The sequence below is a fragment of the Drosophila teissieri genome, chromosome X, assembly GCF_016746235.2.
Source record: "Drosophila teissieri strain GT53w chromosome X, Prin_Dtei_1.1, whole genome shotgun sequence".
Lineage (NCBI taxonomy): Eukaryota > Metazoa > Arthropoda > Insecta > Diptera > Drosophilidae > Drosophila > Drosophila teissieri.
Genome location: NC_053034.1, coordinates 18,567,333 through 18,592,503, shown reverse-complemented (window position 1 = coordinate 18,592,503; position 25,171 = coordinate 18,567,333). Strand labels below are relative to the sequence as shown.

At 42.4% G+C, this 25,171-nt stretch overlaps 1 protein-coding gene and 1 long non-coding RNA gene across 7 annotated transcripts in view; one reads left to right on the top strand and one right to left on the bottom strand.

Moving 5' to 3' along the window:
* Nucleotides 1-75: 75 nt before the first annotated feature.
* Nucleotides 76-24,767, bottom strand: LOC122623051 (nostrin). 3 transcript variants are annotated; one of them, XM_043801958.1, is made up of 7 exons: nucleotides 24,423-24,767; nucleotides 15,481-15,759; nucleotides 3,303-3,388; nucleotides 3,014-3,239; nucleotides 2,206-2,955; nucleotides 2,036-2,146; nucleotides 76-1,974 (listed from the first exon to the last, which is right to left on the bottom strand). In XM_043801958.1, exons 1-7 carry the CDS (start codon nucleotides 24,447-24,449, stop codon nucleotides 1,195-1,197), a joined length of 2,259 nt encoding a protein of 752 aa, XP_043657893.1. In that variant the 5' UTR covers nucleotides 24,450-24,767; the 3' UTR covers nucleotides 76-1,194. The 3 variants fall into 3 exon arrangements, with proteins under 3 accessions (XP_043657893.1, XP_043657894.1, XP_043657891.1); XM_043801959.1 differs by having other exon boundaries at nucleotides 15,481-15,764; nucleotides 24,423-24,441; XM_043801956.1 differs by lacking the exons at nucleotides 15,481-15,759; nucleotides 24,423-24,767 and adding exons at nucleotides 3,488-5,170; nucleotides 11,968-12,123.
* Nucleotides 5,719-25,171, top strand: part of LOC122623059 — a 131,131-nt gene continuing 111,678 nt past the window's right edge. For 2 of the 4 annotated variants that reach the window (XR_006326374.1, XR_006326375.1), the window contains exons 1-2: nucleotides 5,719-6,042; nucleotides 8,684-8,773. This is a non-coding gene — a long non-coding RNA (uncharacterized LOC122623059). Of the gene's footprint in view, nucleotides 6,043-7,917; nucleotides 8,035-8,683; nucleotides 8,774-25,171 lie in introns of those variants that run through there. The other 2 variants (XR_006326372.1, XR_006326373.1) reach the window with 1 other exon arrangement.

Genomic DNA, 25,171 nt, shown 5'->3' with positions numbered 1-25,171 from the left:
CATGTTGAATATAATAATATATATTGATATATGTATGTCGTTCCATTATGCATATGCAATAAAAAATGATAATAATGAAATAACAGTATTTTGCTTTATTGATGAGGACCAGCGCTACAACTAATGTGCAGGATCGATAAATGGTAAATGACTCAACTGGAAGCTAAACATAAAGGGTAATTGGTATTTAACATAATAAAAAAAAATATAAAATTAATACAATCGTTACTCATAGATTACATAGTATGCTTAATGCAAAGGCCTGTCCTGGGGATCATCATCTTGTCAAGGGCAGGGTAACTAACTTCGTAACACTAAAGTGGATCGATTTGTTTGATATAAAAACTAAACGATTAAAATAAACTTTTAAAGCAAATCAGGGCGTGGTTTTATGGCGCGGAACATAATAAGTACTGGGTAATCAGTCAAACATTAAAAAAAACCAAGATAAAATGAAATTATAAAATGGAAAAGTGTCAATATATTCAATATTGTTTCCTTAGTTCTCAATTCAATTTTGGTTTGCGTTTGCCTTAACTTGTCCACCAAGAAAATGGCAAAAGAAGCTCATAGAATAAGCAAAACGAAATATTTTCATTTTTTACAATTAAATGTTTTAACAAAAATGAAGTATCTGTTTTCTCGATTTGGTTCGTTTTCAATGAAGTTAGGTGGTTAATTCCAAATGTTTTCTCTTAAAGTGAATAATAGTTGTACAATTAACATTTGCTTCTTTAATATGTTCTGAAAGCACGAATTTTATAATAAAAACTTAAATTGGTTGTTTCTTCCCATGTTTATAGCATTGCTTACATTTTCCCCGCTTATTGGGAAAACAAAAGGAATTAAATTTCTTTAAACTTTTCTTGCGAAATTGAAATGTTCTCTTATAAAAATAAGTCTTTGCTTTTAATTAGTCAATTGGCGTTCAAATAGATGTAAAGTTAAGGTGAAAGAAATGTAACATTTGCAATTTAGCAATGATTAATAACAGAAAATATTGGCAGTTTCAAAATGACGCTTGTGTATATTCAATATATCCCTGAATCGCCTTGCGATTACGTTCTCCTTCAAAGGTTTCATGTCAAACAAATCGCTCCACAGCGCAAACACACACTCTTTTGGCAGTCGCACACACTCATTCGCACTTTTATAGCTATGGAGGGAACCTGGAAGGGCGATCCCCAACTAGATCTAGGCGCACTCCTCCACGTAGGTGGCCGGAAAGATGCCGATGTGGTTGCGCAGGGCGCCCAGCCACCAGCCGTCGTCCTGCTTGGCATGCACCTCGATGATGTCGCCGGGACTCAGTTCCAGCTCGTCGTAGAGCTTCGGGGTGTAGCTATATAGTGCCTTGCAGCGACCCAGTATCGGACCGGATCCGTCCTTCTGGCCCTTCTGCAGTTCCTGCGCATTCTGATAGAAATGCTGCGTCTGCACTTGGCCATTGATGGGTGGATGTTGGAGCATCTGTTGCTGCTGCTGCGGCTTCTCCGGCTCCTCGTCCTCGTCCTGCGAGCTGAACTCATCGAAATCAGAGTCCTGCTGATTGGATCCACCATCCGCCTGGCCGCGATCGATGTGATGATGATGGTGGTGGTTATTGTGATGCCCATCCTGCAGATTGGCTAGAGTTTTGGACTTAACGGACGCGGCAACCGCGGCATTTGTCGTCGAGATTATCTTTGGTTGGCTGGTGAAATTGGTCTCGATATTGCTCTTGCTTCGGTTGAACTGCTTGACCACCGAACTGATGTCTGTGCAGGAGCCGTTGCTATTGTTGTTGCTATTGCTGCTGCTGTGCAGGTGGGAGCAGTTCTCGTCGGGGAGCTCATCCTCGTGATTAGTGGTTATGTCGGTGATATCGTGGGTTAGCATACTGGTCGATTGCTGCGTCTGCGACTTGTCGTTGTTCTTCAGCCAGTTGGGCACCTTCAGGATGCTCTGCTGCAATCCAGTGCGGTCACGGGTGATCTGTGGGTTTTAAAAGACGTTAAAACCATTTATGTCTTTTTAGTTATCATTGAAAACCCACCTGAATGTGCTGGGCCAGTGGGTGAGTGGTCCTGGGCTTGTGGTCCAGCTCCAAGAGGGCAGAGTGCAGCTTGAGGCGGGCGCCCTCCAAGTAGGTCAGCATGGAACGGATCTATAATAAACCATATTTAATGAAATCTATTATTGAGTGAGATAAATCGTTAAACATACGTGGTAGAGCTTATCGGTGATGTTCTGGTGCTCCTGGTGGTTAAGGGATTGCGATAGTCCCCTCAATCCGTCGCGGGACCGACGCTCCCGCTCCAGATCCGTCTTGACCAGCTGCAGGAGTTTGATCAGAGCGTGCTTGCGACGTTCCCGGTTCATGGCCAGCGTGGTGTGTTCGCAATAAAAGTCCGGAAGAAGTTGCTCACTGGGCCCCTCCGAATTGCGGCGGATGTGGCGGACCACCTGCATGTCCTTGGCCACGTTGCAAGCATCGAGTTGCGGCTGCAGGCGAGTGCTCAGTCCGCCGAGGATCGGATTCATGTCCGAGATGAGGCGTGCATACTGCTGGGCAAAGTTGTGCATATTGCCCAGTCGCTGCTGTTCGCTGCTCTGCAGCTGGGCACTTCCCCGGAGCACGGCCATCTCCCAGTCCACGCGAGCTCGCTCCGCCCGGACGCACAGGGTGTAGTATTCCACGTCCGCCCGCTTCACCGCCTCCTCGGCCTTCTTGCGCTTGTTGTCCAACTTGACGCAATCCTTCTCCGCCGACTTGAGCTCCTTTTCAGCGGCCTGCTTGTTGGGTCCCTGGTGGAGCAGGGCTATCGATGGTGACTTCTGGATGCGCACGTCCAGCATCGCGTCCTGCAGCTTCTCGTTCTCGCGTGCCGCCGTATGGGAGGCCTTCTTTGCTTTCGCCTCGCTGGCTCGCCATTCTCCCAGCACTCGCGCCGCCTTGTCCACGTTGCTCTCCACCTGAGGATTGGGATTTGCTTAGAGTTATATGCCCCACTGCATTTCAAATTCTACCTACCGCCTTGCGTGCCTTGTGATGCCCTTCGACGACGGTCTTGAGCGGCTTGACCAGCTCATCTGTGAGCGAGGCCGCCAACTGGCGATGGATGTCGCTGCGACTCTCCATCTCCGTAGCCACTCCACGCCAGGCGTCGGCCACGCTCCCCGGGATTTCTCTGCCGGCTTTGTTCAGCTTGTTGGCCAGCTTCGATAGCGACTTGGAGTAGATCAGCTCCGAATCGGCTCTGAAAAGATAAAAAAAAAAAATTTGTATTCATTAAACAAACTTAATTCGATCTTTGACTCACCTCTCCTGCAGGACAAAGATGAGCTCTTTGCTAAAGTCACCGCCCTGCTTCACATATCGCCGGAGTTCCTCGAAGCCGTTCTGTCCCTGTTTAGAATAGCAAGCACGTCGTTAATATACAGTTTAGCTCAGTTAACCCATCCCTTGCAGCAACCCCAGACCAACAACAAACAGCTAGACCTGTACCTCATCCTTGAACCGCTTGGCATGCGGCGACAGATCCTCCTCGCTGTTTCGGTGCGACATGGACGACTCCATTTCGGTGCGTTCAGTGACATCCTCGCAGCTCTCGGTTACATCGCGACGACTCCGTTCCGGCGACATTGACTGGCGACTGGCATCCGCGGTTGACTGATTAAGATTGCTCCGTGATTGAGCCAGACGCTTAAGGGGCGTCTGCTGACGTACTGCCTCCTTGATCTTGGAGCCCTCCTCGCCCAGCCAGTGCTTCATGCCGTGCCAGCCCTTGCGCAGCTTCTCCTTGTTGTGATTGAAGTTGATCAGCGTTTGGTTCTTGTTCTTCAGCAGGGTGATTCTGCGCTCACTGGGTCTCAACTGATCGCGATGCGTGCAGTACTCCAGATCGATCTCCTTGCCGAAGTCCTCCGTTTCGTTGATCTGCCGCGTCAGCTCCTGCAGTTCGTCAATCGAAACGAACAGGTTCTGTGCATTGAGGCTCTGATAGCTCACTGACTTTAGATCAAAGTCGTATTCCCCGTTGCTGCTGCTGCAGGCCAAGCTTTGGCGGGAACTCTGGTGAGAGCTCTGATGCGAATGGGAGCGGGAGTTCAGGTGGAACGAGTCTAGGCTCTTGAAGTGGGGCTGCTGAGCCATGAAGCCACCGTTTGGTATGGGCGATCGCTCGGCGGATGGCTTCACCGCTGGCAGATTTTCCTTATTATCACTGGCCGCCAAACTGAGCACACTGGCCCCATAGAGTTCCGGCAACTCGGGCAGATTCAAGTCCAGTCCCAGCTTTGCCGGAGCCGTGACATTCATGTCCAGCGCCATCGAATTGGACTTGTGCAGGTAGACCTTCAGTTCGCTGCGATGCAGATTCTGAACGGATTGCGATTGCCTTTGCTGGCGGGCAATACGTGGTCGTCTGATTGGGGGATCTATGGCAGTGGGTATGGGCGTTATGGGACGTTTCCCTTCCTGGGCAGCCAGCACTTTTTTCTCCACCTCATGTTTGGGTGTCTCAAATTGTTCTGGCTCCTCTAGATCGTCTAGATCTTTTGCATTGCTCAACTCCTCCTCCTGATGTGGTTCCTTAGGAACCTGCAACTGATGCTCATCCTGATCGTGATCGTTGTTCTCTCCCAGACCATCTGTGATCTGCAGATCTTCATCCCTTTCCATTTGCTGCGGACTGCTCCTGGCGTCCACAAACTCCTCCTCATCCGAACTTCTCGGCGTCAGGGTCCTCACAATACTGGAGGTCTGGGCTATGCCGCCGCCAATCTGTTTCAGTCTCGCCTCCGTGACATCGAAGCGATCGGTGTCCAGTGTTGTAGTCGATATCAAAATCGGAGCTCCGATTTCGAGGCGATGATCATCCGAATGGCTACCGGTCATATTGTAGCTCCCAGTATGGAGTTTGGTGGGCGAAACGGAATTATCACTGGCATTATTCGACGGATTCAGATTCATACTGCCGAGATGACGACGTCCCAGTTTATTTCCCAGCACCGAGTAGCGCTTGATCCTTCCCAGAAATCCTTTGGCTCCGCCATTCTGATTATTATTGCTTCCGACATTGTTGTTATTATTGGTAGCGTTTTCCGATTGGGGCAAATCGGCCATGGCGGCATTATCTTTGCCGCCCAGCTTGAATTTGTGCACCCGCAGGTGGTTCATCGTTGACGGCTGTTCGATTTATGGACACAAAAACATTACAAAAATTCCAATTCCTAAACTTGCACTCTCGTTCGCGCGTCTGTGTGTGTGTGTGCGTGCGTGAGTGCGTTTTCGTGTGAGTGGGGAAAGAGGCGAAGCAACAACAAATGCAGCGGGACGAAAGGAACGGTGAAAAGGGGGAGAGCAAACTGGGCTTCCTCTAGGCAAAAAGAGAGCGCCAAAAGGAGAGCGAGAGTCGACCTGGAAGTGACGCTTGTCAATGGGAAAGCATCCGTTCTTTTTGGAAATAAACAGATTGCTTCAACTTTTATATTAAAAGTACTGTCATTATCATCAATTGAATTGACAAATTCTTTTTAACCGAGTGCCAACATTTAAATGTGATGCGAATACTTGCTTAGGACCACTAGGCAGTACACAAAAATAATATCGAAAAACAGATATTTAACAAACATTTCTAATGGTTTTAAAACCGTTTGTTAACTTATAGTTACCTTCAATAATATTGTAGGTATGCACATACATTTACAGTAAACACAAGTAACTATTACCTTTTGTTATTTTAGATATGTCGAACTGTACACCTTTCGTTACAGAAGAGACGCGAGCAAATGAGGCACTGCATGAAATGTAAAAGCTATTAACTCCCTAATTTAGTTCACTTGAACTAAGTGGCAACCATGGCCTACGGCAATCTAAATTCCACTGGAAGCCCATTCCCCCACAAATGGTTAATCCGAAATAGCCAACCGTTATACCCGTAATACCCTGTAGCAAGTTACTTAGCAAGCGATGTTTCACCTACATAACAAAGCACGCAGATAACATAAACACACCGAACAGAACAGGAAAACACGGAGGAGCAGAAGGAAAAGGAATGGGTAAGTGACTTAAGAAAGGTGCTAAGAATAGGGAGAAATGGAAGGAAAAGGCCGCTCCCTTCTTCACCTTCTGCCGACCCCTAACCCTCTCTGTCCTCTGCTTCTTTCACCTTTCCCCCCTCTGTTACCCTCAAATTCCCTTCCTCTTTGCTCCAGTTTTCGATGCAGGTAGAGATTACAAATCGGTTTTGGACTCAAGGGGGGGGTAGAAAGAGGTATGCATGTGCCGCGGGGAGCAGTGGTTGCTTAAAGGGAAGAGATAAGGGAAAGAAGAAGCGGACGCACAAATCGCTGCGTTGGCCACTGGAATAAATGGAATAACAAAACCAAACTAGAGACTGCAAAGTCGCCGCCCGTGGCGCCCCCATCGACTGCGACGTCGACAGCGACGTCTGTCTGTCTCCTTTTCTGTTTTGTGTCTGGCCGATCAAGTGTGGTTCCACAGCTACGATCAAACAAATAGGAGCACCTATTAATATTTATACACCTATTATAATTATATATTAAAATATATATTCTCACCCATTTCAATTTACAAATTTCAAAGGCCTTACAGTGTGCCCAAATGTTTTGGTAATGTTCCAAATGATCTACAAAACTTTCAAACTAAATATGTAAGATAAAAAAATGATCGAATTTTTCAAAATATCGTCATACAGAAATGTACAATCAAATTTATAGCAATCTTCAGCACTATTATGGCTCTTCTATGATCACTTCGTTCCGCTGCTGTTCGTCTTCTTTTTCTGCCTCTCCACAGTCATTCCGTGTTGGTAATTATATAAATCATTTATTTATGAACTATTTACTTTCGAGTTAAGTCAGATAATGGTTATTCTCAACGATTTCTCTCCCTCGCCGCCTCCCATTTCCAATTTCCTTCACTTCGCTTGAATGAAATGCAAATCGTTTTTTCATTTTTCCCTAGGCAGAGTGGGTTTTCTAATTACAAATGAGCATATACCGCGGGTAAACTCCGATTTCTGTTGTTGCAATTGCATCCCAAAGTGGAGCAATGGGATGGGGGGAAGTACGGAGAAAGAGAAGGAGGATAAGGAAGAAGAGAGGGGGAGGAAAGAACCGGAGACAAGCGACGATCATTAAGCCTCCAGTTGTTGTTATAACTGTACTGTGACGTAAGGTTCGTGCTAAGTTTCTACTAATGCATATATTCGACAGTGAAGACTCGGGAACGAAACGACAAGTATCGATTTACTGTTTCTAACATTGTTCAATTCAAGTTACTTAGTAAAATATAATTTACATAAACAGATTGGGGTAAAAGTTCCCCACCTTCAGGGAAATTAAAGAGAAAAACAGCAAGCTCGTTTACCAAGTGACCACTGTACTCGTTAGTCTGTAGATATCTGGGTTGCCTTTGTTACACTTTTCGCGATTCAAATGGCCGACGTGCGAAACCGTAGTAAGTAAAAACAATTTAATTACATTTTGCACTTGTTTGTTGTTGCGGCTAATAGCATTTGCATCGAGTAAGAAGCAGAGCGGCCAAAGAGGATGCGCAACCAGGGGGTTAACAGGCGGCAGTGGGAGCGAGAGGGGTTAATCGCACCGTCTGCGATATGTCACGTTTCGCGGAGGCAGGTGAGTGCAATAAAGTGGAGTGTGTGACAAGTCAAAAGACAATTCAACTAATGAGCGAGCTAAGCTTAGCTGAAAAGCCGCACAAGCAGTCGCACGGGAGTCGAGGAAGCAGTGCGTAAGCAGTGCCACACTGGAACACAAAGTGCAGCTCATATTTTGTTTAAAGAATGATAAATAACTTTTCTTGGTAGGTGCAGTCCTGATAAAAGAAAAGGTAAACATCTATTTATAAAGATGAAATCATGTAGTCGGCGATTACCTAGTCAAGTCCGGAAATGAGAAATAATCTCAAGGGTCTTGTTCAGTTCATATTTCCTTTGCTGCTTAAAAACGAGAATCTCAGTTGAAGAACATTTTTGGGAAGTGCAAGAAGGTGGAGCAGCAAAGGAGGTGAGGCAAGCGGTGGGGAACCTGCAATTATGGGAGGCCTTCTGCCGACATCGCGCAGTCCAGGCTTAAAAGTCAAATAACATAAATTATGGCCAAACGGACGGGGACGGAAGATCATATGGGGCCAAGCCCCACGAAGATAAACAGTGGAATAAGTCTGCCCGTGGGCCCTTTGGGCTCTATAAATAGAGTTGCCAACTGCGGCAATTGCAGCCACCGACAATTGCAAGTCCCTGTTGCCTTTTGCCTTCTTTTATGGCAATTTATGATTAATAAAAGGAATTAATCGCACACAATGCCAGCGAATGGCCATAATTGGTGGCACCGACTCCTGTAAGGATCCGCGGATCACAGTCAAGGTCATCGCAAGGCCATATAAGGGAGCACCCACCGTCTCTATCTATCCACTGCTACACCATGTTTGGGTTTCCTGATGTTTTAAATAGACTGCCTCGGCTCATTTCTATTTCCTAATTCACTTCCAAGCTGCGATTGCAACAGCAGTCGACTGATTTATAGCTTAGCCCAACTTCAGTCTTTATACCAATTAAAAGTTGGGCCGCCAGTGCACTGAGAAGAATTTCTATAAAATAGAATGAGCTTTGGTTTCACTTTTATATTTATTTACTTATTACTATTCTCGTTTTAGGAAATCAACTGAATATTGCAACTGTGATTAAAGGCAGCAAATGGCTACGTTTCGAATGCTTTCTACTATCAAAATAACCACCAAGAGTCGGTAAGTCGTACTTTTGATACCATTTTGTAAGTGCACCCTGTATTCTCTCAGTGAGCTATCGCAGCCCCTTTAAAACCCGATATCCAAGCCTCTTAATGCCGGGCACTAAACTACGTCTGTCATCGCCATTGTATATAGAAATTGATTCCCATAAACAAAAAGTGCGAAAGTCTAGCGAACACCTGAATATAGTAAACCATTCATGGGATGCGTTTTTCCATTAAAGACGGCTATTTTCGCTGTGGTGCAAATACCTTGAATTGAATCGATCCTGCTCTAATTTTCTTTTTAAATAATACATATGTATGTATATTTACATATGTATATAGTGTGGTTTTGCGATGGGAGAAGATGTTTTGCCTTGTTATGCGACTATTTACTTGGCATTAATCTCATTCCCCTGCTGTATCCAAGCAGTGGTTTATGGGGCGCATTTATCTCATTTAATGTCTAGAACAATAAACAAAACGCTAAACGTGTAGTTGCCAAAAAAAATGAAAAGATTTTCCTGCCCTTTACACTTGGCTTCGTGTGCGATCGGTTGATCTTTCGATCTTTCTGCGCCAGCCGAAAACGAAAATAGAGAATGAAAATGAGGTAGAGGTAGAGCCAAGTCGAAAAAGATACGAAAAAAAGAAACCCTATAGACAGTGTCTGTATGTCGACGCTTTCTGTTTCACTTACGCAAATATTTTCACAACTTATCGCGGGATGTTGCGCCAAATGCGCAAGGTCTGAGACCTGAGACCCGAATGCAAAAATAATTCTCTTAATGAGGCTATTCAATGGCGAACCACTCTGTTTGCCTTTCCCCGCATTTCTCGAATGCCATTCAAATGGTTGAAACGAAACTCTTGTTCACCTGGGCTCGTCTTCCATCTCACTGATATGATCCGATCCCCAATCTGATCCGATCCCATCCGACCACCTGATTCGCGTAGGTCACGTTCGCTGGGGTGTCAAGATGATGTGAGATGGGCGGCGATGGGCGATACAGGTGCGGATACTCAGCTAGCTATGTAGATAAACGGATTAAGGAAGTTGGCGAAAACGCTCTTATCAATGGAATTTATACATAAGAAGAAACTGCTAAGTAATCGCCAAATGCGATAAGGTGCTTATACAAGTGTACCCGCTACTTGCAATTTTATTTTTCTCGGAAGAAATTATGATGTACATATCTGCAATCTAAGCTTCGAAAGTAACAAAGTTCTGTTCACGTATCTATGAATAAATACAAGTAATACGTACATCAAGATACATCAAAAACGAGTGAGATAGGAGTTACTTTTCTGTTTCCTTACATTCGAAACTTCTATTTCCATATAATGCTCTTAATGGTAGATACTTGATAAAGAAGCTCATCATCATCATAATTGAAAAACCCCATTTAACTTCAAGAAGTTCTTCCTTATGTGAGTCTGTTCTTCTTTCTGGCTGCTGCAGTCGGTTCATGTGGGTGTCAGGGGTTAACGCAATTAACCCGTTTCGCGGTGCCGCCTCAATCAATTTTTCTTAAATGTCATTGACATGCCGAGCATGCAACGTGTTGCAGCAGGCAGCAAATGACGGGGACGCGATTTGAAGAGCTTTTATTTAGTTTATTGTATTTTATTTGTAGTTTTTTGCCTCAAGTCTTCTGCCGATTGCCGTTAGACAGCGACAGCGACAGCTGGCCATCTCGCTCGCTCATTTGCTTTGAATGCCTGTCAATCTTGTTAGAAATGCGTTTGTTCTTCAAAGACTTTGGGGCGGAGGGGAAGACAGAAGGCAGAAGGGAGATGAGAAGGGCCCCAAAGACAGAAGACTGAGCAGAAGACCCAGAAGAAGAAGAAGAAGCAGCAGCATGAGAAGCGGCTGCATTTATTTTTATTCGACATTCGGTCATTTTGGGCTTATGCTTTGTTTTTCGTCATTGTGCTTGTCTTTGGAATCCGTTGAATATGGTGCCAGTGCCTAATTAACTATCGAATTACAGTCATGCCTCGCTAGCTGGAACTTGAGGCATAAGGTAAATTCCAAGTCCAACAAATTCCAGTTGTCAAAATAGTTTTGAATCGTAAAATACAGAAGAGTACATATGAAAGACTCTGCAACAGGTGACAGTTCGGGCTAGCGAGGTTCATCTGTGGATCTTTCGATCAACAGCTAACGGTTAATCGTTATTCAAAAATAAAGTTCCATCAAAAGGCCCCCAACAATTGCTGGGCCATAAATAATTATGCTAATCGCTATCTAAACCAAAGAACCGGCCATCAAAAGAGAACATTCATGTAAAGATCACATAATATCTATAAATACGTACATATACACCGCAGATATTGGACAGATATATGTGTATGAACGGATGCGTAGACATGGTCTATGGTCTATGGTCTATGGTCTATGGCTTTTATTGTGTTCTATTTGGGAATTGTACAAAAATAATTGGCACATTTTCAAGATGTTTAGACTTTGGTTTTTCGGCCATTCGGGCTAAGAATGTATGTATGTATGGAAAATGTACGCTGGATGCGATTTAGCCAAGGCAATTTCGCCAATCTATTGCGACCGAGGATATTATTTTTGGGTGCATCTGTCAGATGCGTTTGTCACTTGTCACGCCGCAAACTTGAGCTCATTTTGGAATCGGCAACAAGGTCGGCAGATAGCGAAAATTAAAAGAACCCACTTTTACACTATTCGATTTGTTACAAAGTGGAGAAGATACAAGATGCATTTGTATCTGATGCACTAGAAAAAAGTTCTTTTTGTTTACAGATATATTTTTTAAATAATTTTAAATCTAAAGGTCCATTAAATCAAAACATATTTCCAACTAGCTATGTATAACTATTAGAATTCTTGTGATGTGATTTCTTTTTTTTCTGTGGGTATGCAGAAATTCATTGCAGGGGGCATTGACTGTAGCGGTCTCTTAAAACGATTACTACTGTCTAATCTAAAGTTCCTGAGTTTCTGGGGGATTTGAGAAGTCACACGAAAACAATTCTCATTCGATTCCAAATGAAATCAATCAAAACACAAAAACCCTAATTCACTGCATTATGGCATTGTTGTTGTTTCTTCGCACGTTTCGCACTCACACACATACACACTAGCACACTGAAAAAAACAATTAGCTCATTTGTGCTGCGGTTATGCAAACAACTAAATATGTATACAAAAAGTATACGAACTGCTGCAAAATTTACCGAAAATAAATAAAACTGTAATTATTGTTGCTGATATTATTGTTATTTGTCGACGGTGGCAGCGGCGACATTTACACAAACGCGCGACGTCGGCGTCGGCGACTAAATTTAGAACTGCGACGAAAGAACACCGCCGTCGACGAAGCGACGTCAACAACGCGCGGCAACAGACTGAGCTCTGCTCTGCCCGTGCAGCTCTGCCACAATGCTGCGCCGGTTCGGGAACGTGAACGTGTCGGGGAAAATAAGCATTACAGAGTGCTTCTTTTGCATGCTAGAAGCAATGAATTGAAGTCTTCGTGTAGTACTCTATTATAATGCATTTAAATGTACTCTTTTAGATATGTTAAGGAAAATAAAAAACCCGAAGTTTGCCGATTGACAGCATAAAAAAAAACATATGTATGTATATTATCTATACATATAAATAAACATAGATAAATCAACAAGGCTACTGATACTGAAATTTATAGACTTATTTTAAATACATTAAAATTTAATATATATTGAACGGTGGGACTGTGTTATATATATTTGTTGGAAACACTTCCTCTACTTTAGTTAAAATATACTCAATGATATACAAGCTTTCCTACTCGTGGAACCATTTCCACTCGAAAAAGAAGTATGACGGAACGTGTTCGGGAATAACTCCACTTCCGACTGGGGAGGCCAGCTGTGCAGTCGCTGCGCAGTTGCTGCCTGGATGCTGCACCTGTTCTCAGTCGCCCCCTCTCGCTCGCACCCGTTGGCCGGCGCTCCTGCTGCGCTGTTATTGTTTTTGTTATTGCTGTAGCCGTTGACAACGCGTAGGCCAAATATTCAAATGGAAGAAGAAGAGGCTGATCCGCCGACTTACGGTACACCGTAAGCCAGCGCAGACGCAGCCGGAGACGCCGCCGCAGCGTCGTCATCTGCGCAGCATGCAAATTGGCCCGCCAATGTACCGTTGCACAGTGGGCCTCGATTGACGCGTTGCTTGAGTAATTAAGTGTGCAGTTAATTGCTAAGTGGCAAAAATTAGTGGAGCATGCTGTTAAGGCCTGTCTTCATTGTAAACATTTGAAAGTCTCGCACAAATTACATGTGTTATTGATCGGCAAAAGGTGTTTATCATATATTATATTTGGGTTCTTTAGATGTAGAAATTTCACTTTTGGTATATTTAAAACATTTAGTTTGACAGGTAAAGTTGTATTTAATTGATAAATGACTTGTTTTTGATTTTGTATTTTAGTATTCCCTAGTGAACATTTTTGTGCATGTTCTTTTTATCCAAATCCAATTGTGATCTCCATTATATGTGGATAATTTTCCATGTTTTTTTCATTATGTTTCGTTTCAAGTTTCCTTCTCTCCTCTCTTGATATTCTTCTTTTCTACATCGCTTCATATTTTGAGTATCCCGATCCCACTGTGCACCATAGGCGACGTCTGCGGAGTGATACAATAAATTTAAGCAGCTAAATGCACGTGCTGAGTGAGGCGACGCCGTTGACAAGTACCGGTATTATGGATCTTCGGATCGTCGGGTTCCGTTCCCGGTTGCATAACCATAACGATAGGCATGCGCTTCAGATTTATGCAGGTTCGGCTTGTCGAAGTGGCGGGTGGTGGGGGGTCGATTATAATCGGAATCGGAATCGGTGGAAACCGCTCACATGTGCACTTGTTGCACTTGCCGCTTGACCGACATTCGAGTACGAAAGAAACCCGAACTTCGGGTTTCTTCTCTATTTGCGAACATTTTTTGTTTCCTTCTTTTTGGTGTCTGAAAACTTTAATTAACCCGAGTTGTGACATTTATCAAACTTACTTGTCATTGTTGTTGGTCTGGGAATTTGCGAGTTGCGGCGAAAAAAAATACTTTAGACGGATTACCGTTGCAGCGGTGCTTACCTGCAGGTGAGAAAAATATAGAACATAGTTTGTACATAAATTAGTCGGAGGTTAAGTTGGGCTGGGGTTAATGAGCGACTGAAGTTTAATGGAGCAACCAGCACCGATTCATAATTTATTAATTTCTAGCATTTAATTCAAACTAACACCACGAAAGCGGAAGACGGCAGTTTTGCAAGTTTTGTTAGAAAATATTTGTAGCTTTTCCGGTTGCTTAGCCAGCTCCAGCACCATAGTTAGCTAAGCTGCAAACCTCAGTCAGGTTTCACACCTTAACATTAATCCAGATAAAATCTAGCTGTTTTTTAAAGATTTGTGTTTAATTTAACTTACTAATTAGTTTTTTACTCGGCAAAGTAATATAAAGAATAATTTTAAAGATAGAGACAAGTTGGGCGATTGAAAATAGTTTTGAGTTGCCTAAAACTATGCAATACTAAGATGAGATATCTCAAATCTCTAGAGATTTATGTATGTTATAATAAAAATTGTTACGGTTATACTCCGCAAACTAAATTAACTCTATTTTTAGGGGTTTACATTTTATTTGTGCCTGGGAACGTAGTTATACCCGTTACTCGTAGAGTAAAAGGGTATACTAGATTCGTTGAAAAGTATGTAACAGGCAGAAGGAAGCGTTTCCGACCATATAAAGTATATATATTCTTGATCAGGATCAGTAGCCGAGTCGATCTGGCCATGTCCGTCTATCCGTCCGTCTGTCCGTCCGTCTGTCCGTCTGTCCGTCTGTCCGTCTGTCCGTCCGTCTGTCCGTATGAACGTCGAGATCTCAGGAACTACAAAAGCTAGAAAGTTGAGATTAAACATACGGACTCCAGAGACATAGACGCAGCGCAAGTTTGTTGATTCATGTTGCCACGCCCACTCTAACGCCCACAAACCGCATAAAACTGCCACGCCCACAATTTTGAAAAATGTTTTGATATTTTTTTCATTTTTGTATTAGACTTGTAAATTTCTATCGATTTGCCAAAAAACTTTTTGCCACGCCCACTCTAACGCCCGCAAACCGAAAAAAACTGTCAGTGTTGAAGACTCGCCTTCGCACTTCCACTAGCTGAGTAACGGGTATCAGATAGTCGGGGAACTCGACTATAGCGTTCTCTCTTGTTTTATTATTATTTGTCAGTAGTAAAATCAATCATATCTGAAGAGCACACTCAAGTTTATCTTCTATATTCGGTTCAGAGGTTTTATTTGCCTGGTACTCGTACTCGTTAGCTACTGCTCGCCTATATGATTTGTATTACTGAACAACTTGCACTTGGCTGCTAAATGCTAAATGCCATTGGACAAACGGGTTTAACAATCGCAGCCAATTCACACCGAAAAGTGGGGTTTTTATGGGGGTGGTATAGTGAAGGGCGGGCACGTAATAAATTTAATTTCAGCTCTCGATTGTCTTGCTAAACAAATGAGAGGATAAACGCTCCAATGTGTTGATGTCAGCGATCCGGAGATCTGATATCTGGGATCTGTTTAGTTCGGTAGTTTGTTGGATGGGATGCAATGGAGCCGGATGCAGATGGAACTGGAGGTCTGGAGCTGAGTCTGAGTTCTGATTTGTGGGTTCTGGGTTCTGGGTCCGCTTACCTGTGCATTACCCATTAGAGCATCGACTTCGGATCCGGTTTCCGGTTCTAAATGGATCGGTATAACCTCATCCACGTTCGCATAGATCGGCTGATCCTCACTGACACTCTGTCTGAGTATTTTCTTATCCTGCCTCTTCTTCTCGGGCTGTCCTTCCTCAAGCTTCTGCTGTTTCTTCAGATGGGCATTGAGATTAATGGCCGACTTGGACTTGGCCTTGGCATAACGTGCCGAGCTCCTCAAACTCTTCAAAACGCCATACGATCGCGCATTGGCGAGCTTTTCTCCAGAGCGCGAGACAGAGATTTGGAGATATAGAGAAACAGAGAAAGAGAGAGAGAAAGAGGGAGAAAGGCGGGGAAAGCGTGGTCGGTTGAGGGGCAGGGATTTTGCAGAGCGGAAAATAGTATTGTTAGGATTACTCGCTAAATAATCGCTTAAATAACAATGGATAATTACAGTGTGGGACAGCTTTTGGTCAAAATTGTTGGCACTACAAAAAGTTAGCTGGAACATTCTGAAATCGTACTGCAAAATGGTCAACAACAAAAAGCAATGTCTCGTACTTGTGAAGTTTAACAATAAAGTATATTGTTTTGATGATGTCTTCTTCGAGTTTCCAGTTCTAATCGTTTTCTCTATGGAACAGTATTCACGTTTGTTGTGTACTTATTTATGACCATAAAAATACCTTCACATGACTACTTATTTTCCAAAAACAATTAGAAACTGAACTAGCGATGAATTAATGACTAAGTACGAAAAGCTTTTACAACGAATGCTATCTGCACTTTGCATATCAATTACTGCTCATCAGAGAGCTTTCTGCTGCGATTTGTAGTGCCATTAATTTGACCGCAACTGTAAGCCGCAATTACAAATACATATACATATACATTTAGATGGTCCAAGTACCAGGTGAAGTAGTGCGAGGGGAGGGGCTTTGGGGAGCGGGATAGGTTTGCTTTTGGGCCTGTCCACTTTCTATTAACTACGTGATGGTATGCCCATATACGATCACGAATTGGCCAGGTCCAAAAAGACTATGGCTCGGCCAACTTCCGGCAAAAAAAAAAAGGTTGGAAAAACGTCGGGCGTTTTGGCCAAGAGTGAAAAACAAGTGCCAACTTGAGGATGATTCAAGGCGCGTTAATGCATCAGCCAGCAGAGTCTATATATAGCCATACACTCATGACCGAAGTCAATGTCTGTAGATAAAACCATTGAACTAAGTATCCGTTAATGACAGTAAATAAATGTTGCACTGCGGAAAAAGCGTAGTTACCGCTTATTGATAAGATATACTTTCATAAACACTCCACAGGCCAGGAGGGCATACTAACTAATATGATTAAAAGAAAAACTCAACAGAAAATGCTGTTCTCTGTAAGAATAAGAAAGTAGAAGTAAAAGTTCTTCAAAAGTGTAATAGCATTACCATATATGGTAAAGATATCTAAAGAAAGATCTGTAAGAATAAGGAATTAGAAGTAAAAGTTCTTCAAAAGTGGAATAGGATTACCATATATGGTAAAAATCTCTAAAGAAAGATCTGTAAGTATAAGGAATTAGAAGTACAAGTTCTTCAAAAGTGGAATAGGATTACCATATATGGTAAAAATCTCTAAAGAAAGATGTGTAAGAACAAGGAATTAGAAGTAAAAGTTCTTCAAAGGTGGAATAGGATTACCATATATGGTAAAGGTCTCTAACAAATAGTTCTCCTAGCTACATAATAGATTTTTCGCTGAGAAACTGCTGCGCAGTTGCGGCTGGCATTGCGTTGCAAGTGTTCAATCTCACAAACAAATCACCGACAATTGCTACACCGGCATTGCGCATACGCCCCGTGGCCGCTCACATAGATGAGTGCTTGGGCACGAAGTGGGCCACACGCTGGTTGAAAAACTGATAAACTGAAAAGCAGAATAAAGCGAAAACCCGATTCTCGACGATTGCCGAAAGAAAGTTGACATGTTCGCGTAGAACAAGTCTAACCAGTCAAGAGTAACTGAGCTATAGCAAAACAATTGGCAGTTGGCAATTAAGTGCAGGGAACACCCCCTGCCAACACTAAGCTGCAAATCGGCTAAAACCTTAAACAAAGGCCCAAACAAAAACTGGCCCAATGCGGAACCAAGTTCGCCGAATTTCCATCGGAGGTTGCCATACAAGTTCCCCAGCCAACAAGTTGGATGAGTCTTGCCCAAGCGGTCTTGAATAAAGAACTGGAATCGAGAACTGGCCAAGGTCTTATGTTGCGAAAAATGAAGGCTCCAAAAGCGAAGGAAAGTTCTACATTTTAGCCAGCCAGATATATGTCTCTTTAAACTGGTATACAATCGCGAGCTATTAATAAGTAAGTGACGTTTTCTTGTTTTTGGGTGGGTTGAACTTGAACTGGGTTGGGTTTAATGACTGCGTAAATACAATTACCATAAAAGCAGGAATGTGACTGCTAGTGGTCCACAATTTGGTAACTGAGATTTATGCACAGAACGAATATTGGCGGATACCGAATTTTCTCGTTAGATATTATTTCACTAAACCCAACAAGCCGCCCTCGCTGGGATGACTTCGTAATTAGCTGAATTCGCATTTAGCTACACGCTTCGCAGCCCATTCACAATGCACATCAATGAAATGCAGTGGCGGGTGGCAAGGTTGCATCAGGAAGTGCTGAATGTCCGAGCTGACTGCGAGTGGACCACCCAATCCCACACGTCCAACGGCCAATTGGCAAAAGCCACAATCGATGGCATTATCATTATCGCCATCCAGCGATTCCGTCTCAAGTTCATCGAACTGTCGCCGAACCAGTGTGAGTGGCACAAGGAGAGCGACCAGTGGCCAATTAAATCGATCAAATCGATCGTATAATTTGTAATAATTATTTTCAAAACACACACGGACTCAATTCGACAAAGCGAGTTAACCGGGCCAAACTTATCTTGCTTATCGCGCTGGGTTTTCTTAGCAAGTGGCTTATCAGACATTCATCCCTGACTTCATTGTTATAAAATATGTTTTAATTATTCTTAAGCGGAAGCTGCATTCCTTTTGGCAAAAACCAGGCATTTTAAAATTAGAGGTATTTTCGTCATAACTTGGCTTTAAATGGTTATTTGGATAAAGGAACTACCATTTCTTACTGCTAATTATCAGTACTAACGATTATCGTTGTTACGGCTTTGGGAAAATTACTGTTTGGGTTGATTTTTGCATTTTCATATTTATACAATAATTTTAAAAGTTTTGGAAGATCCTTCTACCCAAGGAATGCATACCCTTTACTCGTAATAGTTCATGCTCTTTTCAAGATCCAAATAATACAATTAGATGTAATTGCTATTGTTATAACATAGCCTCGTTGCAGAATAACAATTATCTAGCCATTGTTGCAACATTTCATTCAATGCTGTAAATTAATGATTCCATATATTGACTGACTTAATGGGCTTACTGCCTCGCATCAAAACAATGTATAGTATTTATAGAAAACACCATCTAGTTGGGTTTGGATTCGATTGACTGTTCTTTGAGTTAATTGGTCTTGTTTCGGTGTGAAATATTCTTGAAATTTCGTCAGGAGGAGTCCCATTTATTATTGAGTCATTCCAATATTTGTTCATAATCATTTTTACAATCTTTTGTTCTGGCGACTGACTAATTTGAGCATTTTATCGCTTATCAGTGAACTCGTCGAACCTTTGTGAAATTCTCAGTCTTATCGCAATGCAATTCGCCACCTTCGTGATCGAGAATTATTCATTACTTTTCTGTGCCTTTTCGCAATCATGTAGGTCAGTGTTTCAGTGACTAAAGTTCGACAACGCCCCTTTTGTGTTTCATTTGCCCAGTGACAAATGTTTATCGCTCATTTCTGTTTGGCATTCTCTAACGCATTTCCATTCAGGTAAATTGTTTATCTATCGCCGTTCGCCGACAACAATTAGTGGCATTCAACGAAATGAAGCTCTGAATGCGGATGAGTGTGTGAATGGTAATGAGTGAGTCGGGTTTGAATGCGAATATCCAGCGAATTTGTGTGGGTGCTGACTCCCACTGAACTGAAGCGAAAGGCCTCTAGTAAAAACTGGTGAAAAGGCGATGAAAGCTGGGCCAGATTCAGCAATACCCAGCTTTTTGCGCTGTATGTGAGAATATACAATAAATATCGAGAATAGGTAAGAAGTTTGCAATCAGCAACTATTCATCACACTTTGTGACACACGAACGTGGAGAAAAAGGAACCCAACATTTTTCCAATAACTAGTTTTACAAGCGTTTGACAGATACAAGATATATTGCACAGTTTGCAGCAAATAATTATGATCTATGATCAGTTTGTATCCAATAAATATGAAATAGCTAAAGCTGTAGGGTAGCAACTATAGTTTACACATCGAGGGTATGACGAAAGTCGAATCATTTCGAACTCGAGGTGGCGGAGAAAGGGAATGTCTCCATTGACGCATTTGAATACTTTCCAACCGTCGAGAAATGAGAATGAGAAATGAGAACAGTTCTCCGCTCCGCGTTCCCCTTTGTTTGGCGTATCTGAAAGATACAGATACACTTGTCGCTGTCTTGTAGATACGCTTGGTGCTCTTAACGAGGCCAGATCCCCTAGGCCGAAGCCAAAGTCTGAGCACGTTTTTGTTACCAATTTCGATGTGTGTTTCTTTTCTGTTTTGCTGCGTTTTTTCTACATTTTTGTATTTCGTACTTTGTATTTTGTGTTTTGCGTTTTTCGTCGCTGAGTTTTCTTTGGCTTCTCGAATCGGTCACAGTCTGAGTTGAAAATCAATTACCGTTAATGCTGGCCCACATATGTACATACATATGTGCATTTGTACCATTTGTACAATGTGGGTTAGCATTGAACGTGACTGGGCTGGAAGCAAATACTCGTGGACTTTCGGCCCGATCTTCAAACCAAAAACTAAAGCGACCAAAATCCACTTTATTCAAGGTCAGCGCCCAACCTTTGGAGGGGCTTTAGTTTTAAGTTTTAGCCCAAGTTTTCTGGGCCTTGTGTGCACTACTCGTTCGGTGTGGAAAAAGCAGCAGTAAAATCTGTACAAATATAATTAAAAATGCAGAGTGGCAAACAAAGGCGAGTGGAGAGCGAAAAATGGTGATTATTATTTTTAACACAGTTTGCGCGCCCGAGTTTATCATCATCTCTGCCATCCCATCCATCTTTCTGGCCATATTTCTCAAGTTTTTTTCTATTAAATCTGTCATATCACCAACTAGCAGCGCAAACAAAAACAAATAAACTGAAAAAAAGCAGCAAAAATATGGTAGCAATAATAACAAGTCGGGGTAATAACTAATGCCACAACGATCCATTTTAGCGACTTTCACTGTTTAATTGTCGCAAAATTTCCTTTTTTCGCCGGCAATTTCTGTGTTTGGTCAGCAGTAACAATCAAAATATGTATCTACGTATCTTTTCATTGGCAAGGTACTTGGCAATTTGTTTAACTCTCTTCAACTAAATCTCACTTACATAAGCCTCCAAAAGCTTATTTTTTTTAAGTTTTTATGGCTGCCGAATAAACATTAACATGCAGCGTACTTTAAACTTTCTTTCGTTTAATTCTAGCTAATTATACTTCACAGCTAGTTGGTCATTTTAAATTGCTTCATTAAAGATCTTCGTGTGATTGAATAACCGTTCAACCGATAATTTCAGGTAGTTTCCTGGTTTTCGGTCACAACATCTTCACTACTTTGGCAAAAATCAAATAACTATAAATAATGGTCTAAAATGGCATTCTTTAAATACATCCCAAATAAGGAAATTTTAATTTGTTTTACAATAAAATGTTAGCATTCGTAATTAGTTGCTTAAAAGAGTTATCCTTTTATCTATATGATCATATTTAGCGAAGTTATGTGATAAGCTGCATTTCCGTCATAAAATATGATATAAAATAAATGTCTGAATATTAATGACAAAGATGCAAAAAATGTACGAAAGAATAATTATAGCTAATCAGCAGTATTAGCTGCATAAAACTGTAAATACTCGTAACTCGTAACTTTTATTAACTAAGTTGTGACGAAAAAGTCCTTCGAAAATAACTTGCTTTTGTTATCCGTTCTTTTTCGTGGCTTTACCATTTTCCAATACAGACATATGTAAAATGCTGGAAATGTCGGAAAAATGGGCTCAAAGGCACAAGGCGCAGAAAGTTAAACAATTTTGCAACTGCCGGCCAAAATCGAATCATGGCACTGCAATCCGCTAGGTATTAGCCAGAAATCGTATTTGCAGCACACTTATTCATAATTTGGCAACCAGTTTTCGGCTCGCAGTCCCACGAAAATCAACGAGGGAAGCTAATCTGCAAATCTTCAATTGGAATCTAATCGGCTGCTGGGGAAATGGAGGGTTTTGCTCATGAAAAAAATAAACAAAGATCCGATTGTTCCGCAGCAAATTGGGCAGGCATTAAATTGCATATGATCACGGAGAGCTAAGAAACTTTTCCTCCTTTGAAAATTTCGTTTCTTTTCCTTCCGCGAACCTCATTTGAATGAGGTTTGCAGCCCCCTTTTCTTTTCTTTTCTTTTCTTGTCTTTTCATTTCTTTTCTTTTCCATCTCATTTTTGTTTTGTGCTCCATGTGTTTCTTTTGCGAAACGAGTCTTTGGGGTAATTAAAAGTTCATTGTCGTCGACGGCCTTCCAACTTGTTGTGGAAATTATTTTGCAATGTCTGCCCAAAAACGCAGCTTCCATAAAACAGAAAAAAAAACATGGAAAATAAAAGCGAACCTCCACACGACTTCCCCAACGTTTAGGTCTTTTTTTGGATCTTTTGCAGAGGCGAGAGATTTTCCCACATGAAAAACGATGACAAAATGTGCAGGAGGCACATCGTCATCGTCATTTTGCCGGTGAGTGAAAGTTGCTGATGACCAACATGGTCGTGGATGTGGGCATTTGGCTGTGGTTGTGCTTGTGGATGTGGACGTGGAGATCCATGGCCAATGCCTTCACGACAATCTGGCGTAATTGAACTTGAAGCTGCCACCAGGAAGCAGTTGCCAGCTCCCAGTTCCCAGCTGCCATCTCCCAGACATCAGCCTCCAGACTTTGGATGCGCAGGTGCAGCATCCCAATCCCCGGGCGAATCTCAATCTCAGCCAGAAGAAGATGATAATCGATGGAGCGACGTCAGTCACGACATTTGCGCAATCGTCTTGGGCCAGGCCAACTGGTTTCCTCTCTTATTTTACTTGATTTTGATCGGTTTTACGATTTACGAATTACGATTTTCGGTGCCAGACGAGGGAGCGGCTTAGGTGTGGGTGGCGCAGACCCTATCTCATAACATGCCAAAAAACTGGCGCATTTTAATGGATCATAATGCGATTACAGATACGCAGATACGCCGATACGTAGATAACGCATTCACACTCGCACACCACCAAAATAACAGCCAAACCAAACAAAGCAAAAGCTATTCTAGGCGGCAATTCTCTGTGGTACAAAGGTTTACCATGCGAAAATATACCATTTAATGTGTAATTCCTCCATTTATTAACATACATACACTATCTTCTTATCAAGTAGCTATGGACTTAGATAACTCTTTTCGCTCAGTGCAACCATATCTGTTTGTTTCACCAGTTTTTTTGAACTCTGAAAGAAAGAAAAGAAAGCTCCGTCGACCTTCAAATGCAATTGCTGTAGAAAAAAGGCGCTCGAGGTGTAGAAATAATGTTTGATCTAGATTGAATGTAGAAATTGAGTTGGGAAATTTCTTGGAAAATGTAGGTGTGTGTTTTTGAGATAAAAAACCAGAGGCTAAAGCAACTGTGGGTTAATCCGAAAGTCAGAAACCGTATAGAGAAACTAAATCGACACTAACTAAATACAAAGTATTGATAATTTGCTACTTTACTTAACCCCAATTTGCAATATCTCGCTGGTATATACACCTGTATTTTTTACCATCTTGGCCAGATAAATGGCAGATAAGTCGTTAGAGATAAACGGGTTGCACAGCACTTCCAATCAGTGGATCTATAAATTTCACCCCATGTTGTCAACGTTGCCGATTGACCCGCTTAACCCGCGTGTTTTGCATCGCACTAATTTATTCAAAAACTGTTCGACTTTCGTTCGCCAAAGCGCGACGCACTGCCATTAAAAAATTAAAATTAAAAAACAACAAATTTGATTAGGTTATTTCGAGTGACCTCGACACCGTTATTGCGCTGATAAAGCCAAGCTAACTCGCTGCAGCTGAAGCTTCGGAAGCTGTCAAAATTCTCAGTCCTAAGTCAAGTGCCAGTCGACACAAATGCAAATGCACTCGGAAAAATACTAGCAGCTTGAGACACTTAGAACGGATTAGTTAATAATGTTTTTTAAATCGAAAATTGCATTATTAATGCTTGACAAGTGGCAAAATCGGAATAAAAATTGGAGAAAGAATATGAAACGTTTTGGTTTAAAGAGCATGGCCAATATGTATAGGCTTCTTCAAGTTACGAAACATCTAAATAAGTTAGCAAATTGTAAATAAGAAATGGTTTAAGAAATCACAGAAATTCCCCTAATTACCACCTTTGATTGCCAGTGCAGCCCCAATCGATGGATCGCACTTGGCGAGCTGCGAAATTTGAAAAATCGGGTCAGGCCGAGAGATGCATGGGGCCAATTGGCCAATCGGTTTACAGATGGCCACACAGGTTAATTAACGATTTGGACCAATTAAGAAGATGTCGAAGGGGGTATTTGCGGTTGGGGGGGCGTTGGGCAATGGGACAGGAGGGGCCGGAGAGTGGTGTAATTGTGCAATTCTGGTTAGTTTTGAGTGCAGGATAGAGTGCGAGTATCTCGTGGATACGTGCAGCAGTTAGTCGGTAATTAGTGCCAATCTCAAGCCGAACCGAACTGAACTCGATCGCAACTCACCCATGAATTATCGCGGAATTGTGACATATTTCGGCCAACCGCGGGGGGAATATGCTGGGGGATATTATGATGCGGTATTGTGATCTATATGTTTTCTATATCGAAATTGTATAGTTTAAGTTTAAAGCATTTACTGGTCAGCCCGGCACTGTTTACTTTCAGTTTCAGCTCGCTTTTCCTTCGTGGTTTTCGTTTGTGTAACTTTTTTTATTCGCGAATTTCACAGTTGTTTTTTTTTGCTTAATTTATCTAACCAATTTGTTAGCTAAGCTAAGCTAAGCACACACACACAGACGCCGACACAACGATACACACTCACACACACGGCGAGTCAGCTGAGCGTAACGCATGTGTTTGAGATACTTTTGTATCTTCTATCTACGTTTTTCGGCTGCTTTCTGAGGCGTAACTGCCAGCACGATTACGTGCGACAATTGTAGCACTCGCCAGCAAAAGGCAGATGCACTACTTCGAAACGCACGAGCCTTTTAGCCAACTCATCGGACAGGCCCAGCAAAACGTTTGCAGGTAGACAAAAAACAATAACAAAACACATAAAAAAATGTTATAATAATAATAATAATGCACAGGTCGCAAGAGGTGTGTGTGGTTGGAAAAACCGCGCTGGAAAAGCCGCACACGCGCGTCGTCGCTCTTCTACGAAACGCCGAACTAAACGAGTCGAGTCTGCGCCGCCAACTGAATCTGGCTTTCAGCTTTTGACTCCGACTCCGCGATCCACGCTCCCC

Bases quoted from the DNA above. Each gene is read 5' to 3' on its own strand.
- LOC122623051 (XM_043801956.1), bottom strand. From the start codon at position 5,161: ATGAACCACCTGCGGGTGCACAAATTCAAGCTGGGCGGCAAAGATAAT. The intron at 3,240-3,302 runs GTGAGTCAAAGA...TTATCTTTTCAG, and splicing joins ATCTTTGTCCTGCAGGAGAG to AGCCGATTCGGAGCTGATCT. The intron at 1,975-2,035 runs GTGGGTTTTCAA...TAAAACCCACAG, and splicing joins CACTGGCCCAGCACATTCAG to ATCACCCGTGACCGCACTGG.